The sequence below is a fragment of the Kogia breviceps genome, chromosome X (genome assembly GCF_026419965.1).
Source record: "Kogia breviceps isolate mKogBre1 chromosome X, mKogBre1 haplotype 1, whole genome shotgun sequence".
Lineage (NCBI taxonomy): Eukaryota > Metazoa > Chordata > Mammalia > Artiodactyla > Physeteridae > Kogia > Kogia breviceps.
In genome coordinates, this window is record NC_081330.1 from 72928917 (window position 1) to 72951853 (window position 22937).

Here is a 22937-nt window from a genome sequence, read left to right on the forward strand (position 1 = left end):
CAGCCGCGGCGTGGGCTCCCGGCGCTCCTCCCACCTCCCAGCCCGTCGCACGCCGATGCCCCCGCCCACCGCGCCTGCTGCAGGCCAGGTATGTTGGCGTGGACAGCGGCCTGTGTGTGTATATGCATGTGTGTGCATGGCGAGGGCGGGGTGGCGAGAAGGGAAGGGGCGGGGTCTGGGAGGAGGAAGGGGCAGGGGTGGGAACACAAATTCAAATTAGCTTTGGTCCATCCCGAGACCGGAAGTGGCTGTGGGGCATCCTGGGAGTTGTAGTTCCAGGGCCTGCCCTGCAACTGAGGAGGGTCTTGTCCCTAGGTGCCAGTGCCGCCCCCAGTCCCAGGCTGGCGAGAGAGGAGGAATTGAGAACCGAACCTCCTGACCTCGTCAGACCCTTAGTTCGATTTCCCTTCGTGTGGAGACATGAACCGGGGTAAATGTGGGTGCGGTGGGGACTGTAGAGTCAGCCAGAGCCCCCTTCTGTCCTTGTGTTTGCCTTAGCCCCTCCCCCACTTCTACCAGACTCCTTATCCTAGGCCAGCTCCGCGCTGGTCATCTTAACTGTTTATCCCAGGGACTCACGAGCAGCAAACATACCGGGGAACTTGCTCCTCGAGGGGAAGGTGGGCCCGGCAACCTGACCCTGCGCGCAGCCCAGAGAAGCGAAAACTTGTGGAAATCGGACCATGCCCTCGGGGTATGGAGTCAAGGACACAGGTCCCCAACGGACACAAGAAACAGGTAGCATTCAGCAAGTACGTCATGGGTGACGACGGCGCGGCCCTCCTCTTGGGGCAGGTGACCACAAGGTGGAGCTACAGCGCAACTCTGCACAGCGCGCCTGGGCCACCCGGAATGCTCCCTGTGGCGGCTGCTCTCCTGCTTCCCACTTGCAGCCCTTCATTGCCCCAGGTGGACCTCTTGCCACCTCCAACCCACGATTGTCCCCATGATGACCCCTCAATGTCATGTCACATACAACCCTAGATGGAAGGTGCATCCTCCACCCAGCCCCAGCGCTGAAAAGATTAGACTGTGCCAAATGGGCATTCAATTCATTGAATAACTGATTAACGGACAAGATTCAGGAACGAATGTGTCTTGAAGAAAAGACTGTGCACAGCAAAAGCCACCTGTAGGCACAGAATTACATGGCTAGATGGGCTCTTTGGCCCCCAGGCTCTAGGCAGGAAGTCAGATAAATTGCATATGTCAGGGGAGACAGCCAGGTCGATATCTCCATCATCTTATAGTTCTCCAGGAAAGGCCGTTTTGTCATCTCCTTCAGTCACTGTTCCAAGCTGTCCTGTCCCTGACACCCTGTGCCTTCTACACAAGAACACGTGCACACAGATCAGAAACATTCTCTTGGCAATCTCCTTGCCTCTTCCTCTGTTCTAGTTTCATTTGGGGAGAAACTTCTGGTGACTCAGTGTCTTCCTAACCACTTCAGGTCAAAATCCCAAGGGGAACAGATTCCATGGAAGCTTGGGGCATGCCACCATCTGGGCAGAGGGCCCTCATAGTTCAAAACCTCCTGCTGGCAAAGTTCACCCCACGCCAACCCCACCAACATTCCACCTCAGCCATTCTCTCTTCCTTGCTGTTGGCCAATGCACACAGGCCTCAGACTTTGGCTGGTAGGGGTCCATGACAGGGTATTCACTCCATTATGAAAGCGTTGATCCTGGTGAGCAGCACTGCTGTTTCTAAGCCTGGGGAGCGGGGCATATAGGGAGTGAGCAAGGGGAAGGGTAGAGGAGGAGAAAAATGAGGTGAGGGGAGAAAGTTCTTACCGGTTCTCTCTCTCTCCTTAGCACATCTCCTATAGGGAGAAAAGCTTCTCATTATGAGTTCAGCCAGCTTCAAGCATGACCTTTTGACCCCGAGTTCCCCCAGACTGCCTTTCCCAAAAGGTTCAAGCCAATTGGATATATAAGGAAGGGTCTAAGAATCTCCGAGGAACCAAACAGAACAAACCCCAAGCCCCAGGCAGCATTTATGAGTCTGAATCAGCCCTATCACCAGGACCCTAGGGAGAATAAAGACCCAGAAAGCTGGGGCACAAAACACTCACCGTTGGAGGAGGAAGGTCCACAAAAGCAGCAGGATGGAGACACAATTGCTAACGATCCACATCATTAGGTAGGTTTGAGGGGGCTATGGGAATAGAAAAAAGCCCCTGTCAGTGGCCAGAGTGACCCATATACAGACACAGGTAGTATATGGGGGGAGGAGGGGCAATAAGTAAGGAAAACAGGGATAGGGTTAAGGAGAAGCAGGGATGGGAAAAGAGGAGGAGGGGTGACAGTCCCAGAGCCCTTACAATAAGCCAGACAGGGTAACGCATCTGCTGCAGCAGCTGGCAGTCATTGGTGGTGACCGAATCCACCCCTGCACACCAGAGTAGGGAGAAGAGCCAGGGCTTGTTCACTACAAATAGGTTCACCGAGACATTATCTTGGTGCAGTGCTCTGTGGAGGAGGGGAAGAAATAGGGAACATCCAGAATCATGGCATTCCAGGCATGGGAGGGAGACAGCCCCTCTCTGTGCTTGAAACTCCAGTGTCACTGCCCCAGAGCCATCAGTTCTGCCTTTGCATAGCAGCCCCTGACCAACTCTGTCTCATGGTGGATTCCACCTATGGGTCCTAGCTTTGCTGTCTGGGGCCACACAAATGTGTCTCTCCTCTTTGTCTCATGACATCCCTTCAGAGGTCTGAGGGGCAGTGACCACATTCCCCTGAGTCTTCTCTTCTCCAGGCCCAACAGCCCCAGTCACTTCAACTGGGGCTGGGGACCTGGCTTATCATTCCCTTCCCCATACAAACCTCGCTAATCTGATCTTACTCCAATTTACCTATGTTCCTTTTGAAGTTTGGAGCCTGCATCTGAAGGTGATATCCCGGCTGGGCTGGGACCAGCTTCGAGGAGAGCAAAACTCCTCCTGCCTTCTGGGCACTATGCCCATGTGAAGGCAGCCCAGGGTCAGGCTAGTTTTTGGCAGTGTCATTCATTATTCACAGTGTTCAATCAAAGCCCTGGTCTTTTTTACACATGTTCCTGCTAATGCCAGTGTCTCCCTCTCTTGTTTTTGTGCAGTTGAGCTTCTTTTGGACCCCAAATACAGGTCTTTACATGTATCTCTGTTGCATTTCATCCTGGTACATTTGGCCCGTCATCTTGGAGTGCATAGACCTTTCAGGGCCTCCATTTTCCCATCAGTGTTTTCATTACCAATTCATGCCTTTTGGAAACAAGATCAGCAGCCGATGTTGACCAGGACAAGACTAAGGGGAGGGCCAAACCTGATATCGTGTCTCCTCCCATGGTGACAACTTGGGGGAAGGTCCTTGAAATACTTAATATGATAACTGGGCTATCATTCAGTCCACATGTTTTTCTATCTGACCACAAGGATATTATAAGAGACCTTGGCAACTGCATGTTTTTAAGTCTATCATGTTTCCTGGCTGGGTCAGCTTCTGGGGCCCAGCTCACATCTGGGACTCTCGCCTCTCTTCCCTGGATCCATCCTCTCTTGCACCAATCTCTTTGGTGTAGAATGAAAGCTAAAATCCTTCTGGTGGCCTACAAGGTCTTACCCAATTTGGCCCCTGCCTACCTCGCCAGCCTTGCCTTCCCCTCGCTCACAAGGCTGCTGTTCCTGCTCTTCTGCAGCTCTTCCCATTGTCCTCTCTTTGTGACCTATCAGGTCTCAGCCCAGACACTACCTCTTTAACCACTCTTCCTACTGTGACCCTCCCTAGCCCCTCTATCCCAATCTCTACTACATCTTCCCAATTTTTTTGTCTTCAGATCACTTATCACTATCGAATATGCATATGTTTTGTGCAGTGGTTTATTCTCTGACTCTTTCACCCCCAAAGCCTGCAATAAACAGTGCCTGACACATAGCAGGTGTTCAATAAATATGTGTTGTATGAGTGAATGAATGAATGACCTTTGCCTTCCCAGCCTCGGCTCTTCCCCACCATTAAGCCTCATGTGATCCCCTCAGCTCCTTTCCTCTGGCACTCACTTGATATCCAGCAGTGGCAGGTCTTGATAGGGGAGGTTGAGAAACTGGGGCCTCTCAGTGCTGTGGCCTCCCAGATGTCCATATATCTGGCGCATTTGGGGTGCCTGTTGTTGGACATGAGCCCGATCTTCATCCGGTAGCCAGAGGACCTGTGGTTCAGGGTGGATGGGCATGAAGCTGGGGAAAGCCTAGGGATTCTGGGGGTGGGGACAGGGGCAGAGAGGTCTGACTGAGGATGGGCTATATGAGCTGGGGTGAGGCCCTGGGGTGGGGGAAAGCCTCAGCATTATCATCATGGCCTAGGGAAGGCAGGGGAGGGGCACTAGGGAGCACTTGGGGTCCTGGCAACATCACCATGGCTTGGGGCACCCCTGAACTCAGCACAGTCTCCAATGTCTGGTTCACAAAAGTGTCATGGTATGTGTGGTTTTGTGGGGGGCGGCGCAGGTCAAACATGACAGAAAGGTTGTGGGCTTCAGCTTCTTTCAGTATTTCTTTCAGGGCTGGCACTGTCTGATTCTCAGCGTCTTTCCGATCAGGGCCTGACAGCTGCTTAGCCCCCCAGAAGGGTCGCCTCTATAAGAAGAAGAAAATTGTTTCAAGACCAGAAGAAGCCTCCAGGCCATCCTCCCATCCTCATTATCTTCACTCATTACCCCCACTTGGTGTACAGCTTCAGCCCACTGCTGAACCAAGGTTTTTCCTTTCTCCAAACTGTGGCCTTTTCTAGACCCTCTAACACCTTACTCTGGCCCCAACCTCCTACCCTCCCGGTTTCCTAACTTCCTCACTGTCACTACACTTTCCCTTGGGTCTCACGGAGACCTCTGGGATCTTGACCCCTTGGTTTCCTCCCAATCCATCAGCGCCTTTCTGGCCACACCTACATCCCCTACCCATGGTCCATCTGCAGCTTGAACTACTTTTCCACAGCCCCGTCAACTCCTTTCCTGCCCCACAAATCCCAAACTCTGAATTCTGCAAATGTCCGCCCCCTCCACCCCTCAAATCGGGGGGCAGAGCACACCACGTGGGCTGTTGGCACTGTAGTCCTATTTTTTGTTCTCAGGGTCACTTAGCCATCCTTTTACTTGTTCTTTTTTTTTTTTTGGCGGTACGCGGGCCTCTCACTGTTGTGGCCTCTCCCGTTGCAGAGCACAGGCTCCGGACGCACGGGCTCAGCAGCCATGGTTCATGGGCCCAGCCGCTCCGCGGCACGTGGGATCCTCCTGGACTGGGGCACGAACCCATGTCCCCTGCATCGGCAGGCAGACTCTCAACCACTGCGCCACCAGGGAAGCCCCTTTCACTTGTTCTTGATTTTCTCCCTCTCCCATTCCTCCTGGTGGCTGTTCCAAACCTCTGCCACTCTCCTCTCCTCTCCTTGAAATCAACAGATGACTTTACCTCCTAGTCACTGGCATGGAGAAAGTGAGCTATCTACACTTATTAAATGTTTACTATGTGCCAGGCAGTATTAGAAGCACTTATGTGTATTAATTTATTTAGTCCTCCCAATAATCCTACAAGGTAGGTACTGTTATTATTCCCATTTTACAGATGAGGAAAATGAAGCACAGAGACCCTAAGGATTGTTGCCTAGGCTCACACAGCTAGGAAGTGGTGAAGCCAAGATTCAAACTCAGACATCCTTTACTCTTAAGCGCTCAGATATGTCTTAATCCCTCAGAATATGTATCCAACTGACAGGTTGGATTATGGGAGATTTTTCAATTTTAGGTTATTTCTCTGACATTTTACTTTTTTTTTTTTTACAAGGAACTTGTATTACTTTGGTAATCAAGAAAAGAAAAACTAAACAAATTAAGTATCCTTTTAAATAATTTCCATCACCTGCAGGATTGAAGTCCACACTTCTAGGCCTGGCATTCAAAGCCCCCGGAGACCAAGCCTCTGCTCCCCTGGCCCCTGGCCAGTCTCATCTCCCACGACTCCCATGCATTTTTGTCTCCCACTGAGCCACTTTTTCATTTTTTTTTTTTTTGGCCTTGCCGTGCGGCTTGCAGGATCTCAGTTCCTCAACCAGGAATCGAACCCGAGCCCAGGCAGTGAAAGCGCCAAATCCTAACCACTGGACTGCCAGGGAATTCCCACTGAGCCACTATGTGTTCCCTGGAAAGGGTTCTTCATATTTCTGGGCTTTACACACATTCTTCCCTCTGACCAGAATTCCCATTCCCTGCCTTGTCCATCTTAAAAACTACCCTCACTTCATATGCTGCTCAGGCATCCTCTCCTGTGAAACCACTCCTGATCCTCTCCCACACTCCCCCTGCCTAACAGTGACCTCTCTCTCTTCTCTACCCAGTAAAGACCTTGCTCTTGCTGGAGGTTTCATATTCTGACAACCTGTTGCCTAGGTGCTTTCCTTACTAGGAGGGAATGACCTGAGTGCAGAGACTGTATACCTGTCGCCCAACACGGGGCTCAGCAGATGCTTAGCAATGAATGAACTCCACCCCCGAGTGCCCCTGCCCATGGCTGCTTCTTCCAGAAGGCTGTCCTCACCTGTAGGAACCAGGCCCCGACATTGAGTCTCTTCAGCTCAGTCCAGGAGAAGTCGCTACTGTGGCTGTTGACTCGGTGTGGGAACACAGAGGCCACATCTGTGGTCCTGGTCAGGCGCTCATCATGCATGAGGAAGGGGATCCCGTCAGAGCTGAAGGCACAAGGGGAGTCAGAGGGCCAAGCTCTGGGGCTGGTCATCATTTCTGGAGCTTCTCTACTGTGTCAGTCGGGTTGGGAGGGGACCCCGGCTTCCCTCACCTGACCATCACGTCGGTCTCAAACACGACAGCTCCACATTCAGCTGTCTTCCGCAGGGACATCAGGGTGTTCTCAGGGGCCAGCTGGGAAAGGTGAGGAGGTGGCAGGGAAGGGTGGGAGCCTGGGAACCCACAGGCCTGGTCGCAGCAGCCTAGAGGAGCAGACCCTCCCCCTGCCCTACCAGCATTCTGCCCAGCACTCACCATGGGGGCCCCTCGGTGTCCCATCAGCTCAGGCCTGGGGGGTAAGTCTTTGGGTTCCATGATACAGGCTGAGGAGATGAATAGGGGCACCAGGTAGATGGCCAGGGAAACTCCAAAAAATAGGAGTAGTAGCAGAATCTTGGGACCTGTGGGGAGTGGGGGACAGGCTATAGAGAAAGGACAGTGGTGGGCCCTGGGGACAGAAAGGAGAGTTCAGGTGCAGACAACGGAGCAGCAGGAGGCAGGAGCATTGATGGCCAGTGAGCGGGTGTGGGAAGGTTGAGTTGGCACCTCTTTGGTGGATACGGTAGAAGGTATCAGCCACAGGCCAGGCCAGGAGAGTGATGCCAGCAACTGCTCCAATATGAAGGAATGGGGCTGTGGCCTGTGGACAAGAGCTGTTGAGGAGGGCTCTTCTCCCTAGAAGCCCTCCCCTTCTCCTCCTAGGACCTGACTTTTGAAGTTGAGAGCTACCTGGAGTCTCGAGGCACCAGGGAGCAAGCTGTGTCCTGGGGTTGGCCACAGGCGAAGGTTTCCCCCGCTGAGCCCTGGATATCAGCCACTCACCTGCAGTGACAGACGTAAGCTGTGCCACTCCTGCCGCCATTGGACCTCCAGTCCCACAAGGCCAGCGGCCACAAGAAGTATAATGAGGAGCAGCAGCACCTGGGGGGCCAGGGGTCTTCGTGTCAACCTGGGCTTGTGGCTGCCTGGGCTGCCCCTCACTCTATGAAGCCAGGACCATTCCCTCCTCCTGACTCAACCACTGTCCTTTCACTCAGCACATATTTACTGGGCTTCAGGCCCTGAGCTCGTGTCCAGGGATAGAAGAACTGGCTAAGCGCCGGGCCCAGTGTACCCCTCTCCCGCTTGCTCCCATCCCCACTCTACCTTGTGGGCGGTGTGCAGGCACAGAGGCTGGCCACAGAGCCGCAGGAGCAGGGCCAGGAGCTGGGGGCAGAGGTGGTAGGAGCCGTGAGGTGCCAACGGGGCGGGGGGGCTTCCCAGGCTGACACCTCCCTAATTCCCTCCCCTCAGTGGCCAGGGTGAGAATGACAGGGTAGAGCTGAGAGGGAAGGAAGGGCTAAGGTTAGACCAGCTGCCCCGGGACCCACCAAGAGCAGGGATGCGTATGTGACCAGTAGAGAGATGACCAGCAGGAATGCCGGGGACCAGTCCATCCAGTGTCCCCAGTGCTGGAACAGGAATCTGTGGGAGGGGAGAGGGAGGCATCCGAGTGGGGGAAGGGCAGCGATAGTGGCCTGAGGGGAGCTGGGCTGGGTGGCTCTAGGATGGGGGCTAGAAGGGAGTGAGGGGAAGTCCTTCAGGGGTCAGGGGCTCCACAGACTGGGGAGACTTCACGGAAGGGTTTTCAAGGAGGTTGGGTAGGGGGCAAGCCAGGCAGGGTTGGGGATGACCGAGCACCCTGGAGTCCCGGGGTGGGGAGAAGGTTGACATGTCTGCTGAGGAAGGGGGTCCGTGACACACTCATTGAAGTTGTGCAGGTCATTGAGAAGGATGAGCACGACGTACAGCCAGCCCAGGGAGAGGAGAAAGGTGAGGAAGAGCAGGCCAAACCAGATGCATTCACACTGCAGAGGGGCAGGAGAGAAGCTCACAGCCCAGCCCCACTTCAGCTCAGAGACCCCAACGGAGGGCAGCTCAAGGGGGCTTCCTGCCAGGCATGGGGGTGCTTTGCTTTTGCAGGTAGTTCTTTCCATGTTTGAGGGGATTTTCCTCCTTGGGAGAGAAAGCCCCCTCCTTCCCTATCCCCTCCCCTCCGCTGTCTCTGAACACACCTGGCCTTCTTTTCCCCTCCGAGTGGCCTCTGCCTTGGACTTCTGCCCCACCACCCCACCCCATCCGTACTTTACCTGGCTGGTTTGTGTCCTGTCTTTGGGGCATTTCTTCCAGTGGCAGCTATACAGGCAGTGGAGGCAGTGGGCCCAGACGGAGCAGCAGCCGGGAGACTCACCCATGGTGAGGGCCTGGGGGAAGGGACACTTGGCTATCAGGGACCCTGGCAGAAGGCAGAGCCCAGCCTCCCTCCCAGTATATGTGAGGAGCCCCGGGGAGGAGGAGAGGCCTGGGCGGCTGCTCAGCAACAGAGGTCATAGGGCCGTCCCCAAGTGCCAGATTGGATGAGGAGGTGAGCAAAGGGGACAGTTTCCGGGGTGGGGTCTTTCTTTCCCTTTCATCTGCATACGTGGAAAGTCAGTGGGACACCCTGGAGGTCTAGCCTCCTGGCAGGATATACACCCACTCTCTCCATCTTCTCGCCTTTCAACAGCATCCCTATCTGGGGATGGAGAGGTTGCCTGGGGTGGGGACTCAGGAGAAACTTCCCTGGGGTGGGGCAAACACGGTTTAGCAAGTTGAGGCAGATCTGGCCAAACTTCAGGCGGCCCCGTGTTGAGGTTTCCACCGTAGGAACCAGGAGTAACCTGAAGGAGAGGCACCAGGCCTGACCTGGGGCTGAGGGAGGCCTGGCTAGTGGCTAGTTGGTCAGTTGCTATGGATACAGAGATTGCACACACCACAAAGCCCTGAACTGAAAGATTCTCTGTCTCCACCTCCCAGGGGCAAGGGGGCACTACCAATAAGAGGAAGTCTTGAGGGGAACAGGTTGCCTGGGTCACTCCCTACCTTCTGAAGGAAACTTTTTCCTGCCTGCACACACCTGGAACATCTAAGCCCTCTCACCCCAGTCCTGTCACTTCCTGCCCAGTCATCCCCCAACCTCAGCCAGGAACCCAGTCCCCGCCTTTTCTTTCTCAGGGGCCCCACCCTCTGAGGACGCTTTGGTGAAAGTACAACAAATACAGGGCAAAGGTGTGTATGGGGGCTGTGGTTGTCTTGGGGCAGGGGATCCCTAGACCTTGCGCTTTGAGGTCGCTGAGACCAAGCTGGCTTACTGTTCCCCAGACTAGGCTGGGTGTGTGATTTTGATTCTACATGAGAAGGTGTGGGATTTGTGTCAGCATTTGTATGTGCATGCGCACTAGTGGCTGTCAGTAAAATGGGTTTCTAGGTGACTTGGAGTATGTAAAGGAGCCCCTGGATACACCCAAAGTGGGTGCGGTCTGAGGAACACGACCCCTTGCCTTGTCATCTGGGCTCCCCTGAAGCTGTGGAGTCTTTCGGGGGTGCACAGTGGCTGAAAGGAGGGTGTGGCTGCTCCTGAAACAGCACTTCTTACCCTCTCCTTGCCTTAGGAAAGGAGGGTTGGGGTAGGGATGGAAGTTAGGGGGCTGAAGCTAGGAGGAGGGAAACCTCTCCCCACCCTGACACCCCTCCCAGGAAAAAGCCAACCCAGAGGGAGGTTCCCTGCCTGTTCCCATGCTGGGACCGAGTGGTAGTAGCCTGCCTCAGGCTCTAGCCATACCTCGGGTACTGCCTCTGCACCCCAGACACTGCCGTCCAGGGTCCCAACCTCCCTCCAGGAACTCTCTGTAGGATGGGGTCAGGATCTGAGCAGCCAGAAAACTCCAATCAGGGGAGCTGACCAGGGGTGCTGCTCAATCCCTGGGCCCAATCCCTGCCGGCAGGAGCTGGTCTCAGCCCTGCCACTCCCGCCTGTGGCCCCCAGCCTTCCCAAGCCCTCACACCTTTTCTCAGCAGCAGGTCCGCTCCGCTCTCTGCCCTCTGCTGTGCACTGCACTGTTTCCCAGGTCCTCTCCGAGTTGTCAGCCTCCTCCCTCTTCCAGGCTCAGCCCCACCAGTCAAACAGGTGGCACTGTTGCCACCTACAGGAGGCTGTGCGGGTCCTCTCCCAAGGCCTGCAGCTGCTCTGTGGCCTGTGGTGTCCGTGCCTGGTCGGGTGGGAAGATGGGAGGGGGGAAGGGGGAAGGCGAGCAGATCTGCTTCTTTACTCGCTGTCGGTCAGGGGGCTTGGGGTGAGGAATTCCTTTGTGCAGCTTTCCCCATCCCTCTATCCCTCCTCCTGTTCTCCTCTTAGTCACTGCTGGGGCTTTGTCCCGGCTCAGGGAGGCGAGGGCTGAGGGAGAGGGCGGGCGGGAAGCTGGGGGGAGGTGACCACACAACTTTGCAACTTGGCAGTGAGGAGAAGGGGCCCAGCCAGCCCCCTGGAAAGGGGTGTGTATGTGTGCGAGGAAGTCTAGCATCCAGTCTCAAGCTCCCTGGGAGGATAGCCTTAATTCATCAGCCTCAATTCATCAGCCTCCCTTCACTCTTGGGATTTTGCTTCCGCTTCTGCAAGGTGCATCTAGAAGGGAACTCAGAATTGCATGCCACTTCTTGTTTCACCCAGTTTCTGGACCAGGGGTCTCCGTGGGCCTTATAGGGCCTGGGTGGTACTAGCAGCCCTTCCCTTTCCTCCCTCACCCCAGAAAGGAGATGCTCATTCAAGATGTGCTGAGATTTGCATCTTTTTCGCTGCTTTGACCCCAGGGCATCTACCATCTCTTTCCAAGAATCATTTGAGGAGTGTATAGTGGTATGGTCACTGGCTTTTGGAAGATGAATACATATAAAAGACACTTTTACCACACCATCAGCAGGGGAAGGATGGCCAGCAAGCCATAGAGTCAGCTTAGTGCTAAAGCACAGGGCTCTGGGTGGGCCAGGGACTGGGGGCTGGCTTGATTGACCTTCCCTCTCAACCTTTTGGCTGAGGCAGTGGCTCGATGCCTGGGGGCTAGTGCAGTATTGGTGGGAAAGAATGTCTTCTCTGGGGATAAGCTCATTTACCCCTCCCCCCAAACACTGGATTTGGAACAGTGAGAAGACCTGCTCTCTTAGGCCAAGAGCCTGCCCCCTCCTTCTCAGCCTTCCCATTGTATCCAGAGGCTCTAGTTGGCAATGGCAAAGGCTCCCTTGCTCCCTCGGCATTAAAATGCAAAGAGAAGCAGGGCTGCTTGCTGGCAGGAAGCCAGAAAGGGCTGCAGGGTCACCTAGTCCCAAAGGCTTCGCTCTAGGCAGGTTGTCCTTCAGTTTCCTTTGCTTGGACTCTGTTGGATTCTGGAGGAGTCTTGGCTTTCATGTGCCAAATTCTGGGGGGTACTTTGGGAGCTTTGTTCGGGGCAGGGGGCTGGGATTCAGAATGCATGGGTATGACGTTCAGGGCTTGTGAACTCCTGAGAAGGCTGCAGGGCCAGGGCTGGCTCCCTTTTCGCCTTAAGCAGAGATGAAGAACCCAGATGCAGAGTGAGGAGTAAGCCACGCCCATCCTCTTCCCTTTCAAAGGAGGAAGCAGGGTGTAAGTGCAGTGCTGCCCAGGGGCTGGGCAGCAGTATGATCCCATGCCCAGGTGACTCCAAATCAGGCTGGCCGCGGGCTGTCAGTAATGGCCATCACTGCCGATCTAGAGTCAGCTAAGAACTTTTGGTGTCAGACCTGGGTTCAAGTCCTAGCTCGATTACTCGTTAACTTTGTGACTTTAGTGACTTAACGTCTTTGTATCTCAGTTTTCTTATCTGTAAAATGAGACCTATTCACCTTGAACTTTTTTGTGAGGAGCAAACAAAATTGTGGCAAGCACATGGAGATGCTTGGTAAATATGGTTCCTTCCTCCTAAATCTGGAGGTCAGGCAGCCTCTACAGTGAAGGTCAAGCCACTGGCCTTGCTAGCATTATTCTAACCTCCTGAGATAACAGAGCCACATGAAGACATATGACTTGCTGCTCCATACTCCCCTCAGGGGATGAGGGCTGCTACAAGGCAGTGGGGCTTGGGCACTTTCACTGACTTTCCTTAATAGTGTTCCCAGGGGCGGAGGAACACAGGTTGAAATTGTATTTCTCCCTCTAGCACAGAAGACTCTTTCCAAACAGCAGATGGACTAAGATTTATTTATTTACTTAACATTAACATTTAAAAAGATTTCATTTACCTCAGCAACTTGAAAGACAATTGAGTGTACTATTAAAGCACTTGAAATCCAGAGACAAGAAAGATCCCAGCGCCATTCTGCAGGTGGTGTGAAGATCTGTGCCAGGCCTCCAACCTAGGCTAGGCTCTGCCATGAAACTGAGACAACCTAAAGATAAGACAGCCTTGGCCTCGGTCCCAAGACAGCCCTAACTGCTCATGAGTAAGAGAGAGCTAGATTGTACTGAGGACTGGTTCCTCATGAGTCATCAGGAAGGTCAGTTGGTTCTCTCTTCAGCAGGTAGCTTAGCACCCTTCTGGAGAGGAGAGTAGTCGTCAGGGGCTGGGGGGCTGGACACGAAGTTGCCAACATCCAACAAAGGTTCCCTCTTTTTCAGTAACGTGCTGTTCCTTTTGTCAACAGCAAGAAACCTGAAATCAAGAGGAATCAAGAGAAAAAAAACCCTTCTGGCTGCAACGTGAAGGCATCTCCCAAGCCAGACTGGGGCAGATATGATGAGTCCAACTTCAGTGGGCCTCTTCTTCAATGGGGGAGCAGCCAGAGAAGAAGCTGATATTGCTGGCCAGAGCTCGTTTCTTTTTCTTCTCTGGAGCTTTATTTTCTTGGGATTCTGTTGCTACATGTTTTGACTCTGGGAGGCCAAGGGAGGAGGCACCTGGAACCATGTTGTTTAATAGCACCTGCTCCACATCACACATCTCTTTGAGGATCTATGAAGGACAGAGACAGCTATGACTAGATCTGGGGTAGAGACAGAGGCTCAGCACAGCCTAGCCACTACAGATGTTTAGCACACTCCCAGTGGTATGCGTTGACCCCCCAAATTGCTCTGTTGAAAACACCAGACTCTAGCAGATGCCCGGTTCCCAGTTCCCAGCAAGCTGGTTGTACCTTTACCTCCTTTTCTCCCACAGCTCTCTGTCAGCACTAATGGAGAGATGGACGCTAATACATTTGGGAACACCTGGCTTTTAGGCCACCTACCTTGCTGTTGGGAGTGGCACAGACAGGGTTAAAGAAGCTCAATCCTGGGGTCACCTCTGTGGGATCCTCCAGTTTGAAGGAGCCTTCAGAATCCCGAGTCCGCTCAACAGTGCCCAAGCTATCCTGAGAATCAAGCAGACAGGGATATTAGAAATTCAGCTACTAGGGTTACACAATCAGTCTGCTCCCCTTCAGCCAGTGAGGTACCAGCTCTGAGGGCCTCATCAGTCAGTGTAAGCAGGTCTTAGGGTGACCCTGCTTGGGGAGGTCACAGTGCTCAAAGGCAGCCTCTGAAGGCAAAGGACTGGGTAGGAGAGTGGCACAGGACACATCACGAGGCAAGGTTTAAAACAAGGCTGAGCCTTGGTCGTTTCTTTAATCCTCTCCCCTCCCCAATCTACAATATACTTTTTAGCATTTCTACAGAGTGTTGCCTGTATTGGTCTTCCTTTCAGAGAGGAAGCTGAGGCCAAGAGAGAGAAGTTGCTTAGGTTACAAGGCGACTCTGTGGTACAGCTTGGATTAGAATTATAGCCTGTTGTCATGGAAACTGAACTGGATTAAGAGTCAGGAAGCCTGAGGTCTAATCTTAGCCGCCATGACCAGCTGTATAATATCACACCAAGTCACTTAAGCTTATCTCTGGGCCTTAGTTTCCTTCTCTGTAAAATGGCAGTATTGGACTAGATCAGTGGTTTTCCAACTGAAATTCTAAGAGGAAACTCGATATATAAACAAGTAAAGAGCAAGTTGCTTTGGTTGGCACGGGGTCAAACTGAGCTGGGCCACACTCCTCTGCCTGGAAGCACTTCCATGGAGCCACTATAGGACTCTAGAACCCAAACTGAGAAAAGCATGGGCATAGAGAATCCTAAAGGTCCTTCTGCAATGCTACTTCTACAGTTCTTAGCCTGACCTCTAGCTTGCCACTTTAGTCCTCTAATGACTACCTACCTCAGAAGTGTTTTTAATGGAAGACCCAGGGCAAAACTGCGCCCATATAGATGGTTAAGAAATGCACAGTGAACTAGTCTTGCTAAAATTCCTGTGTATCACACACAGAGCAGTAGGAATGAGCTTTTGCCGTGGGCACAGGTAGGCATAAGGCAAGTTCGGGCATCTGACCTGCTTGGTGCTGCACTTCTCAGTACACATTTTGCTTCCCTGAGTTTGCTATCCCTGGGAGCAATATAAGAACAGCTACAGTTAACTTGGCTCAGAACAGTGCCTATCAGAAAGACCAAGTTCCTGTGGGTCTTTTCCTAGAGCCATGGAATAGCTGGTTCCCATGGAGAGGGTCTAAGTAACTGATGTCTCAAGATGTCAGAAGGATTAACTTCCTTTCTGGAAGCTGCTACCTCAGCACGTGGCCCTTACAATTCCAGCTAAGCCTCTGGACTAGTTTGATCCTGCGTGGTTGTATGCCTGTAAATGCTTGCTCTACTGTTCCTTGCTTGTGCCTTAGACACTGTACAGAAATTTTACAGCCAAGGCTAGGGGTGGGGAGCTGCATATCTGGGAATCTCCTGGGAGAGGCTGTGGCTCCTGAAGGGGTTGTGTGGACACGCTAGCAGCAAGGAAGAAGGACTGAGAAGCGAAATGTCTTTTTCTGGTTGCAGAGGGAAAAAGGGTAGGAAGGGCTGTGCAGGAGACTCTGGCTTTCAGGAAGGAAGGTAGAGGAAAAGGGAAGAAATTGCTGGGAGATCTGAAAGGACAGTGAGGGACGACAGCACTGATCCTACCTTGCCTTGCTGACGGTTCCTACACTTTGTGGGGTCACAGCAGCAGTCCGCACCACAGTCCAACTTCTGTCTCCTGCACCCGCACTGCTTGTTCCCACACCAGCCCTTGCAGGAACACTGCAAAGCAGGTTTGTAGAAAGACACGTTACTGAGTCAGAAGACTAGGTTTGAAGTACCTTCCCTTCATTCTCAGGCCATTCTAGAAAAACTGGAAAGTACCATCAACTTTACTAAGCTTTTGTCTCCTCAGTCCTCTCTTTAGTGAAACAATGATCGCCAAGAGCCCCGATAGGTTTTCTAAGAACAAGTCATGCCACACTTTTGGGATAGTATACTTGAAAGATGGATAGGATGGATACCATAATAATGCAGGGCAACTGACAAAGATCCTCATGATGATTTTATGGCCAAAGTGAAGAACTATGAGATGAATGGGAGTAGAATTAGGCATATTTAAGGACTGAGTATAGTTGCTCAGTATCTTTAGATCTACCCAGCTGTACTTTCATCCAACTCACATTTCTACAGTTTGTTTAGTGTCAGCCTGGGCTTTGTCCTCAGCAGTTTAATCATTCAACATTTTAATAAATCACTGATGATATGAAATAAAATCATTTACATTTGTACAGCACTTTACAGTTTTCTGAGTACTTTCATGTATAAAAATGCAAAATCTCATTTGAATCTCATAGCCAGTCTACAAGGTAGGCATATTTATCAGCTGTAACAATGACACAAAGCTGGAAGGATGATTAACATGTAAGATAATAGAATAATAGAATCACAATTCAAAAATATTTTGACTGGCTGGAATTATGGGCTGGAGGTAGACAGAAAAGTTATAATAGGGATAAATGTAAGTCTGGCATTACATTTACCCCAAATCAGCCTTATAAATGTAATGCTGTGGGGAGGAGATCTGGATTAAAAGTAGTTTGTGCAGGGAATTCCCTGGCAGTCCAGTGGTTAGGACCTGGAGCTTTCACTGCCAATGGTCCAAGGGCCCAGGTTCAATCCCTGGTCGGGGAACTAAAATTCCACAAGCAAGAATGGAGCCTGCATTTCCACAGAGCTGGAACTCCTGGCTTGGGGTCTCTTCACTCCGCCGTCACTGATCTGTCCCGGAGCCCGAGCGGAGGGCAGCCTCACTGAGGCTGCCGGCTCTGGAGGGGCTCCAGCAGCTGAAGTCGCGATAGTCCTGGGGACCGTGGGCCGGATCACTCATCCTGGGGTAAGACAGCTGCCATGTCATGAGGACACTCAAGCAGCCCTAAGGAGAGATCCATGTGGCAAGGAACTGAGGCCTCCTACCTATAGCCACATGACCATGTGGATGACAGGCTCTTGGTGCTCCAGCCAGGCATAAGAGCTGTGCCTCTAAGGTGGGAGAGCCAAATTCAGGACACTGGTCCACAAGAGACCTCACAGCTCCACATAATATCAAACGGCAAAACTCTCCCAGAGATCTCCATCTCAATGCCAAGACCCAGCCCCACTCAATGACCAGCAAGCTACAGTGATGGACACACTATGCCAAACAACTAGCAAAGCAGGAACACAACCCCATCCATTAGCAGAGAGGCTACTTAAAATCATAAAAAGGCCACAGACATCCCAAAACACCACCAGATGTGGACCTGCCCACCAGAAAGACAAGATTCAGCCTCATCCACAAGGACACAAGCACTAGTCGCCACCACCAGGAAGACTACACAACCCACCGAACCAACGTTAGCCACTGGGGACAGACACGAAAAACAACGGGAACTATGAACCTGCAGCCTGTGAAAAGGAGACCCCAAAGAAAGTCAGTTAAGCAAAATGAGAAGACAGAGGAACACACAGCAGATGAAGGAGCAAGGCAAAAACCCACCAGACCTAACAAATGAAGAGCAAATAGGCAGTCTACCTGAAAAAGAATTCAGAATAATGATAGTAAACATGATCCCAAATCTTAGAAATAGAATGGAGAAAATACAAGAAACATTTAATAAGGGGCTAGAAGAACTAAAGAGCAAACAAACAGTGATGAACAACACAATAAATGAAATTAAAAATTCTCTAGAAGAGATCAATAGCAGAATAACTGAGGCAGAAGAATGCATAAGTGACCTGGAAGATAAAATAGTGGAAATAACTACTGCAGAGCAGAATAAAGAAAAAAGAATGAAAAGAATTGAGGACAGTCCCAGAAACCTCTGGGACAACATTAAATGCACCAACATTAGAATTATAGGGGTCCCAGAAGAAGAAAAAGAAAGGGACTGAGAAAATATTTCAAGAGATTATAGTTGAAAACGTCCCTAATATAGGAAAGGTAATAGTTAATCAAGTCCAGGAAGCACAAAGAGTCCCATACAGGATAAATCCAAGGAGAAACACGCCAGGACACATATTAATCAAACTATCAAAAATTAAATACAGGGCTTCCCTGGTGGTGCAGTGGTTAAGAATCCACCTGCCAACGCAGGAGACATGGGTTCTAGCCCTGTTCTGGGAAGATCCCACAAGCCGCTAAGCAACTAAGCCCGTGCGCCACAACTACTGAGCCTGCGCTCTAGAGCCCGTGAGCCACAACTACTGAGCCCAAGTGCCACAACTACTGAAGCCTGTGTGCCTAGAGCCCACGCTCCACAGCAAGAGAAGCCACCACAATGAGAGGACCGTGCACCACAACGAAGAGTAGCCCCTGCTTGCCACAAATAGAGAAAGCTCACTCACAGCAATGAAGATCTAACACAGCCAAAATAAATAAACAAATAAATTAATTAATAAAAAGTACTTCTTTAAAAAAAGAAAACAAATTAAAAACAAATAAAAAATATTAAAAGCACCAAGAGAAAAACAACAAATAACACACAAGGGACTCCCCATAAGGTTAACAGCTGATCTTTCAGCAGAAACTCTGCAAGCCAGAAGGGAGTAGCAGGACATATTTAAAGTGATGAAGGAGAAAAACCTACAACCAAGATTACTCTACCCAGTAAGGATCTCATTCAGATTTGATGGAGAAATTAAAACCTTTACAGACAAGCAAAAGCTAAGAGAATTCAGCACCACCAAAACAGCTTTACAACAAATGCTAAAGGAACTTCTCTAGGCAGGAAACACAAGAGGAGGAAAAGACCTACAATAACAAACCCAAAACAATTAAGAAAATGGTAATAGGAACATACATATCGATAATTACTTTAAACGTAAATGGATTATATGCTCCAACCAAAAGACAAAGACTGGCTGAATGGATACAAAAACAAGACCCATATATATTCTGTCTACAAGAGACCCACTTCAGACCTAGGGACACATACAGACTGAAAGTGAGGGGATGGAAAAAGATATTCCATGCAAATGGAAATCAAAAGAAAGCTGGAGTAGCAATTCTTATATCAGACAAAATAGTCTTTAAAATAAAGACTATTACAAGAGACAAAGAAGGACACTACACAATGATCAAGGGATCGACCCATGAAGAAAATATAACAGTTGTAAATAATTATGCACCCAACATAGGAGCACCTCAATACAGAAGGCAAATACTAACAGCCTTAAAAGGGGAAATCGACAGTAACACCATCATAGTAGGGGACTTTAACACCCCACTTTCACCAATGGACAGATCATCCAAAATGAAAAGAAATAAGGAAACACAAGCTTTAAATGATACATTAAACAAGAAGGACTTAATATTTATAGGACATTCCATCCAAAAACAACAGAATACACATTCTTCTCAAGTGCTCATGGAACATTCTCCAGGATTGATCATATCTTGGGTCACAAATCAAGCCGTGGTAAATTTAAGAAAACTGAAATCGGATCAAGTATCTTTTCTGACCACAACACTATGAGACTAGATATCAATTACAGGAAAAAAAAACTATAAGAAATACAAACACATGCAGGCTAAACAACACATTACTTAATAACCAAGAGATCACTGAAGAAATCAAAGAGGAAATCAAAAAATACCTAGAAACAAATGACAATGAAAACACGACGTCCCAAAACCTATGGGATGCAGCAAAAGCAGTTCTAAGAGGGAAGTTTATAGCAATACAATCATACCTTAAGAAACAGGAAACATCTCAAATAAACAACCTAACTTTGCACCTAAAGCAATTAGAGAAAGAAGAACAAAAAAACCCCCCAATTTAGCAGAAGGAAAGAAATCATAAAGATCAGATCAGAAATAAATGAAAAAGAAATGAAGGACACTATAGGAAAGATCAATAAAACTAAAAGCCGGTTCTTTGAGAAGATAAACAAAACTGATAAACCATTAGCCAGACACATCAAGAAAAAAAGGGAGAAGACTCAAATCAACAGAATGAGAAATGAAAAAGGATAAGTAACAATTGACCCAGCAGAAATACAAAGGATTATAAGAGATTACTACAAGCAACTATACGCCAATAAAATGGACAACCTGGAAGAAATGGACAAATTCTTACAAATGCACAACCTTCTGAGACTGAACCAGGAAGAAACAGAAAATATGAACAGACCAATCACAAGCACTGAAATTGAAACTGTGATTCAAAATCTTCCAACAAAAGTCCTGGACAAGATGGATTCACAGGAGAACTATATCAAACATTTAGAAAAGAGCTAACACCTATCCTTCTCAAACTCTTCCAAAATATAGCAGAGGGAGGACACTCCCAAAGTCATTCTAAGAGGCCACCATCACCCTGATACCAAAACCAGACAAAGATGTCACAAAGAAAGAAAACTACAGGCCAATATCACTGATAAACACAGATGCAAGAATCCTAAACAAAATACTAGCAAACAGAATCCAACAGCACATTAAAAGGAGCAAACACCATGATCAAGTGGTGTTTATTCCAGGAATGCAAGGATTCCTCAGTATGTGCAAATCAATCAATGTAATACACCATATTAACAAATTGAAGGAGGGAAACCATATGACCATCTCAATAGATGCAGAGAAAGCTTTTAACAAAATTCAACACCCATTTATGATAAACACCTTCCAGAAATTAGGCATAGAGGGAAATTTCCTCAACATAATAAAGGCCATATATGACAAACCCACAGCCAACATTGTCCTTAATGGTGAAAAACTGAAACCATTTCCACTAAGATCAGGAACAAGAAAAGGTTGCCCACTCTCACCACTGTTATTCAACATAGTTTTGGAAGTTTTAGCCACAGCAATCAGAGAAGAAAAAGAAATAAAAGGAATCCAAATCAGAAAAGAAGAAGTAAAGCTGTCACTGTTTGCAGATGACATGATACTATACATAGAGAATCCTAAAGATGCTACCAGAAAACTACTAGAGCTAATGAATGAATTTGGTAAAGTAGCAGGATACAAAATTAATACACAGAAATCTCTTGCATTCCTATACACTGATGATGAAAAATATGAAAGATAAATTAAGGAAACACTTTCATTTACCATTGTAACAAAAAGAATAAAATACCTAGGAATAAACCGACCCAAGGAGACAAAAGACCTGTATGCAGAAAACTATAAGACACTGATGAAAGAACTTAAAGATGATACAAACAGACGGAGATATATACCATGTTCTTGGATTGGAAGAATCAACATTGTGACAATGACTCTACTACCCAAAGCAATCTACAGATTCACTGTAATCCCTATCAAGCTACCAATGGCATTTTTCACAGAACTAGAACAAAAAATTTCATAATTTGCATGGAAACACAAAAGACCCCAAATAGCCAAAGCAATCTTGAGAAAGAAAAACAGAGCTGCAGGAATCAGGCTCCCTGACTTCAGAGTATACTACAAAGCTACGGTAATCAAGACAGTATGGTACTGGCACAAAAACAGAAACATAGATCAATGGAACAGGATAGAAAGCCCACAGATAAACCCATGCACATATGGTCACCTAATCTTTGATAAAAGAGGCAAGAATATACAGTGGAGAAAAGACAGCCTCTTCAATAAGTGGTGCTGGGAAAACTGGACAGGTACATGTAAAAGAATGAAATTAGAACACTCCCTAACACCATACATACACAAAAATAAACTCAAAATGGATTAAAGACCTAAATGTAAGGCCAGACACTATCAAACTCTTAGAGGAAAACATAGGCAGAACACTCTATGACATAAATCACAGCAAGATCCTTTTTGACCCATCTCCTAGAGAAATGGAAATAAAAACAAAAATAAACAAATGGGACCTAATGAAACTTAAAAGCTTTTGCACAGCAAAGGATACCATAAACAAGAGCAAAAGACAACCCTCATAATGGGAGAAAGTATTTGCAAATGAAGCAACTGACAAAGGATTAATATCCAAAATTTATAAGCAACTCATGCAGCTCAATAACAAAAAACCAAACAACCCAATCCAAAAATGGGCAGAAGACCTAAATAGACATTTCTCCAAAGAAGATATACAGATTGCCAACAAACACATGAAAGAATGCTCAACATCATTAATCATTAGAGAAATGCAAATCAAAACTACAATGAGATATCATTTCACACCGGTCAGAATGGCCATCATCAAAAAATGTACAAACAATAAATGCTGCAGAGGGTGTGGAGAAAAGGGAACATTCTTGCACTGTTGGTGGGAATGTAAATTGATACAGCCACTATGGAGAACAGTATGGAGGTTCCTTAAAAAGCTACAAATAGGGCTTCCCTGGTGGCGCAGTGGTTGAGAGTCCACCTGCCGATGCAGGGGACACGGGTTCGTGCCCCGGTCCGGGAGGATCCCACGTGCCGTGGAGCGGCTGGGCCCGTGAGCCACAACTACTGAGCCTGCACGTCCGGAGCCTGTGCTCCGCAACAGGAGAGGCCACAGCAGTGAGAGGCCCCCATACCGCGAAAAAAAAAAAAAAAAAAAAAAAGCTACAAATAGAACTACCATACAACCCAGCAATCCCACTACTGGGCATATACCCTGAGAAATCCATAATTCAAAAAGAGTCATGTACCACAATGTTCATTGAAGCTCTATTTACAATAGTCAGGACATGGAAGCAGCCTAAGTGTCCATCAACAGATGAATGGATAAAGAAGATGTGGTGCATATATACAATGGAATATTACTCAGCCATAAAAAGAAATAAAATTGAGTTATTTGTAGTGAGGGGGATGGACCTAGAGTCTGTCATACAGAGTGAAGTAAGTCAGAAAGAGAAAAACAAATACCGTATGCTAACACATACATATGGAATCTAAAAAAAAAAAAAGGTCATGAAGAACCTAGGGGCAAGACAGGAATAAAGATGCAGACCTACTAGAGAATGGACTTGAGGATATGGGGAGGAGGAAGGGTAAGCTGGGATGAAGTGAGAGAGTGGCATGGA

General features: G+C 49.0%; 2 protein-coding genes across 4 annotated transcripts in view; both read right to left on the bottom strand.

The window, feature by feature from the left end:
• Positions 1-1493: 1493 nt before the first annotated feature.
• Positions 1494-9008, bottom strand: GDPD2 (glycerophosphodiester phosphodiesterase domain containing 2). Of its 2 annotated transcripts, none has more exons than XM_059050407.2 (15): positions 8904-9008; positions 8518-8621; positions 8145-8238; positions 7921-7980; positions 7597-7695; positions 7321-7414; positions 7030-7175; positions 6827-6909; positions 6569-6719; positions 4394-4615; positions 4040-4188; positions 2324-2471; positions 2075-2157; positions 1794-1822; positions 1494-1712 (listed from the first exon to the last, which is right to left on the bottom strand). In XM_059050407.2, the coding sequence occupies exons 1-15, from the start codon at positions 9006-9008 to the stop codon at positions 1660-1662; spliced, it is 1620 nt and encodes a 539-aa protein (XP_058906390.1). In that variant the 3' UTR covers positions 1494-1659. The 2 variants fall into 2 exon arrangements, with proteins under 2 accessions (XP_058906390.1, XP_058906392.1); XM_059050409.2 differs by having other exon boundaries at positions 8455-8621.
• Positions 9009-12828: 3820 nt separating this feature from the next.
• The window catches only part of KIF4A (kinesin family member 4A), a 138361-nt gene continuing 128252 nt past the window's right edge, over positions 12829-22937 (bottom strand). For both annotated transcript variants that reach the window (XM_067024308.1, XM_059050372.2), the window contains 3 exons: positions 15609-15725; positions 13867-13989; positions 12829-13592 (listed from right to left, as the gene is read on the bottom strand). In XM_067024308.1, coding sequence (XP_066880409.1) covers positions 13389-13592; positions 13867-13989; positions 15609-15725 — 444 coding nt within the window. In that variant the 3' untranslated portion in view covers positions 12829-13388. The remainder of the gene's footprint in view (positions 13593-13866; positions 13990-15608; positions 15726-22937) is intronic.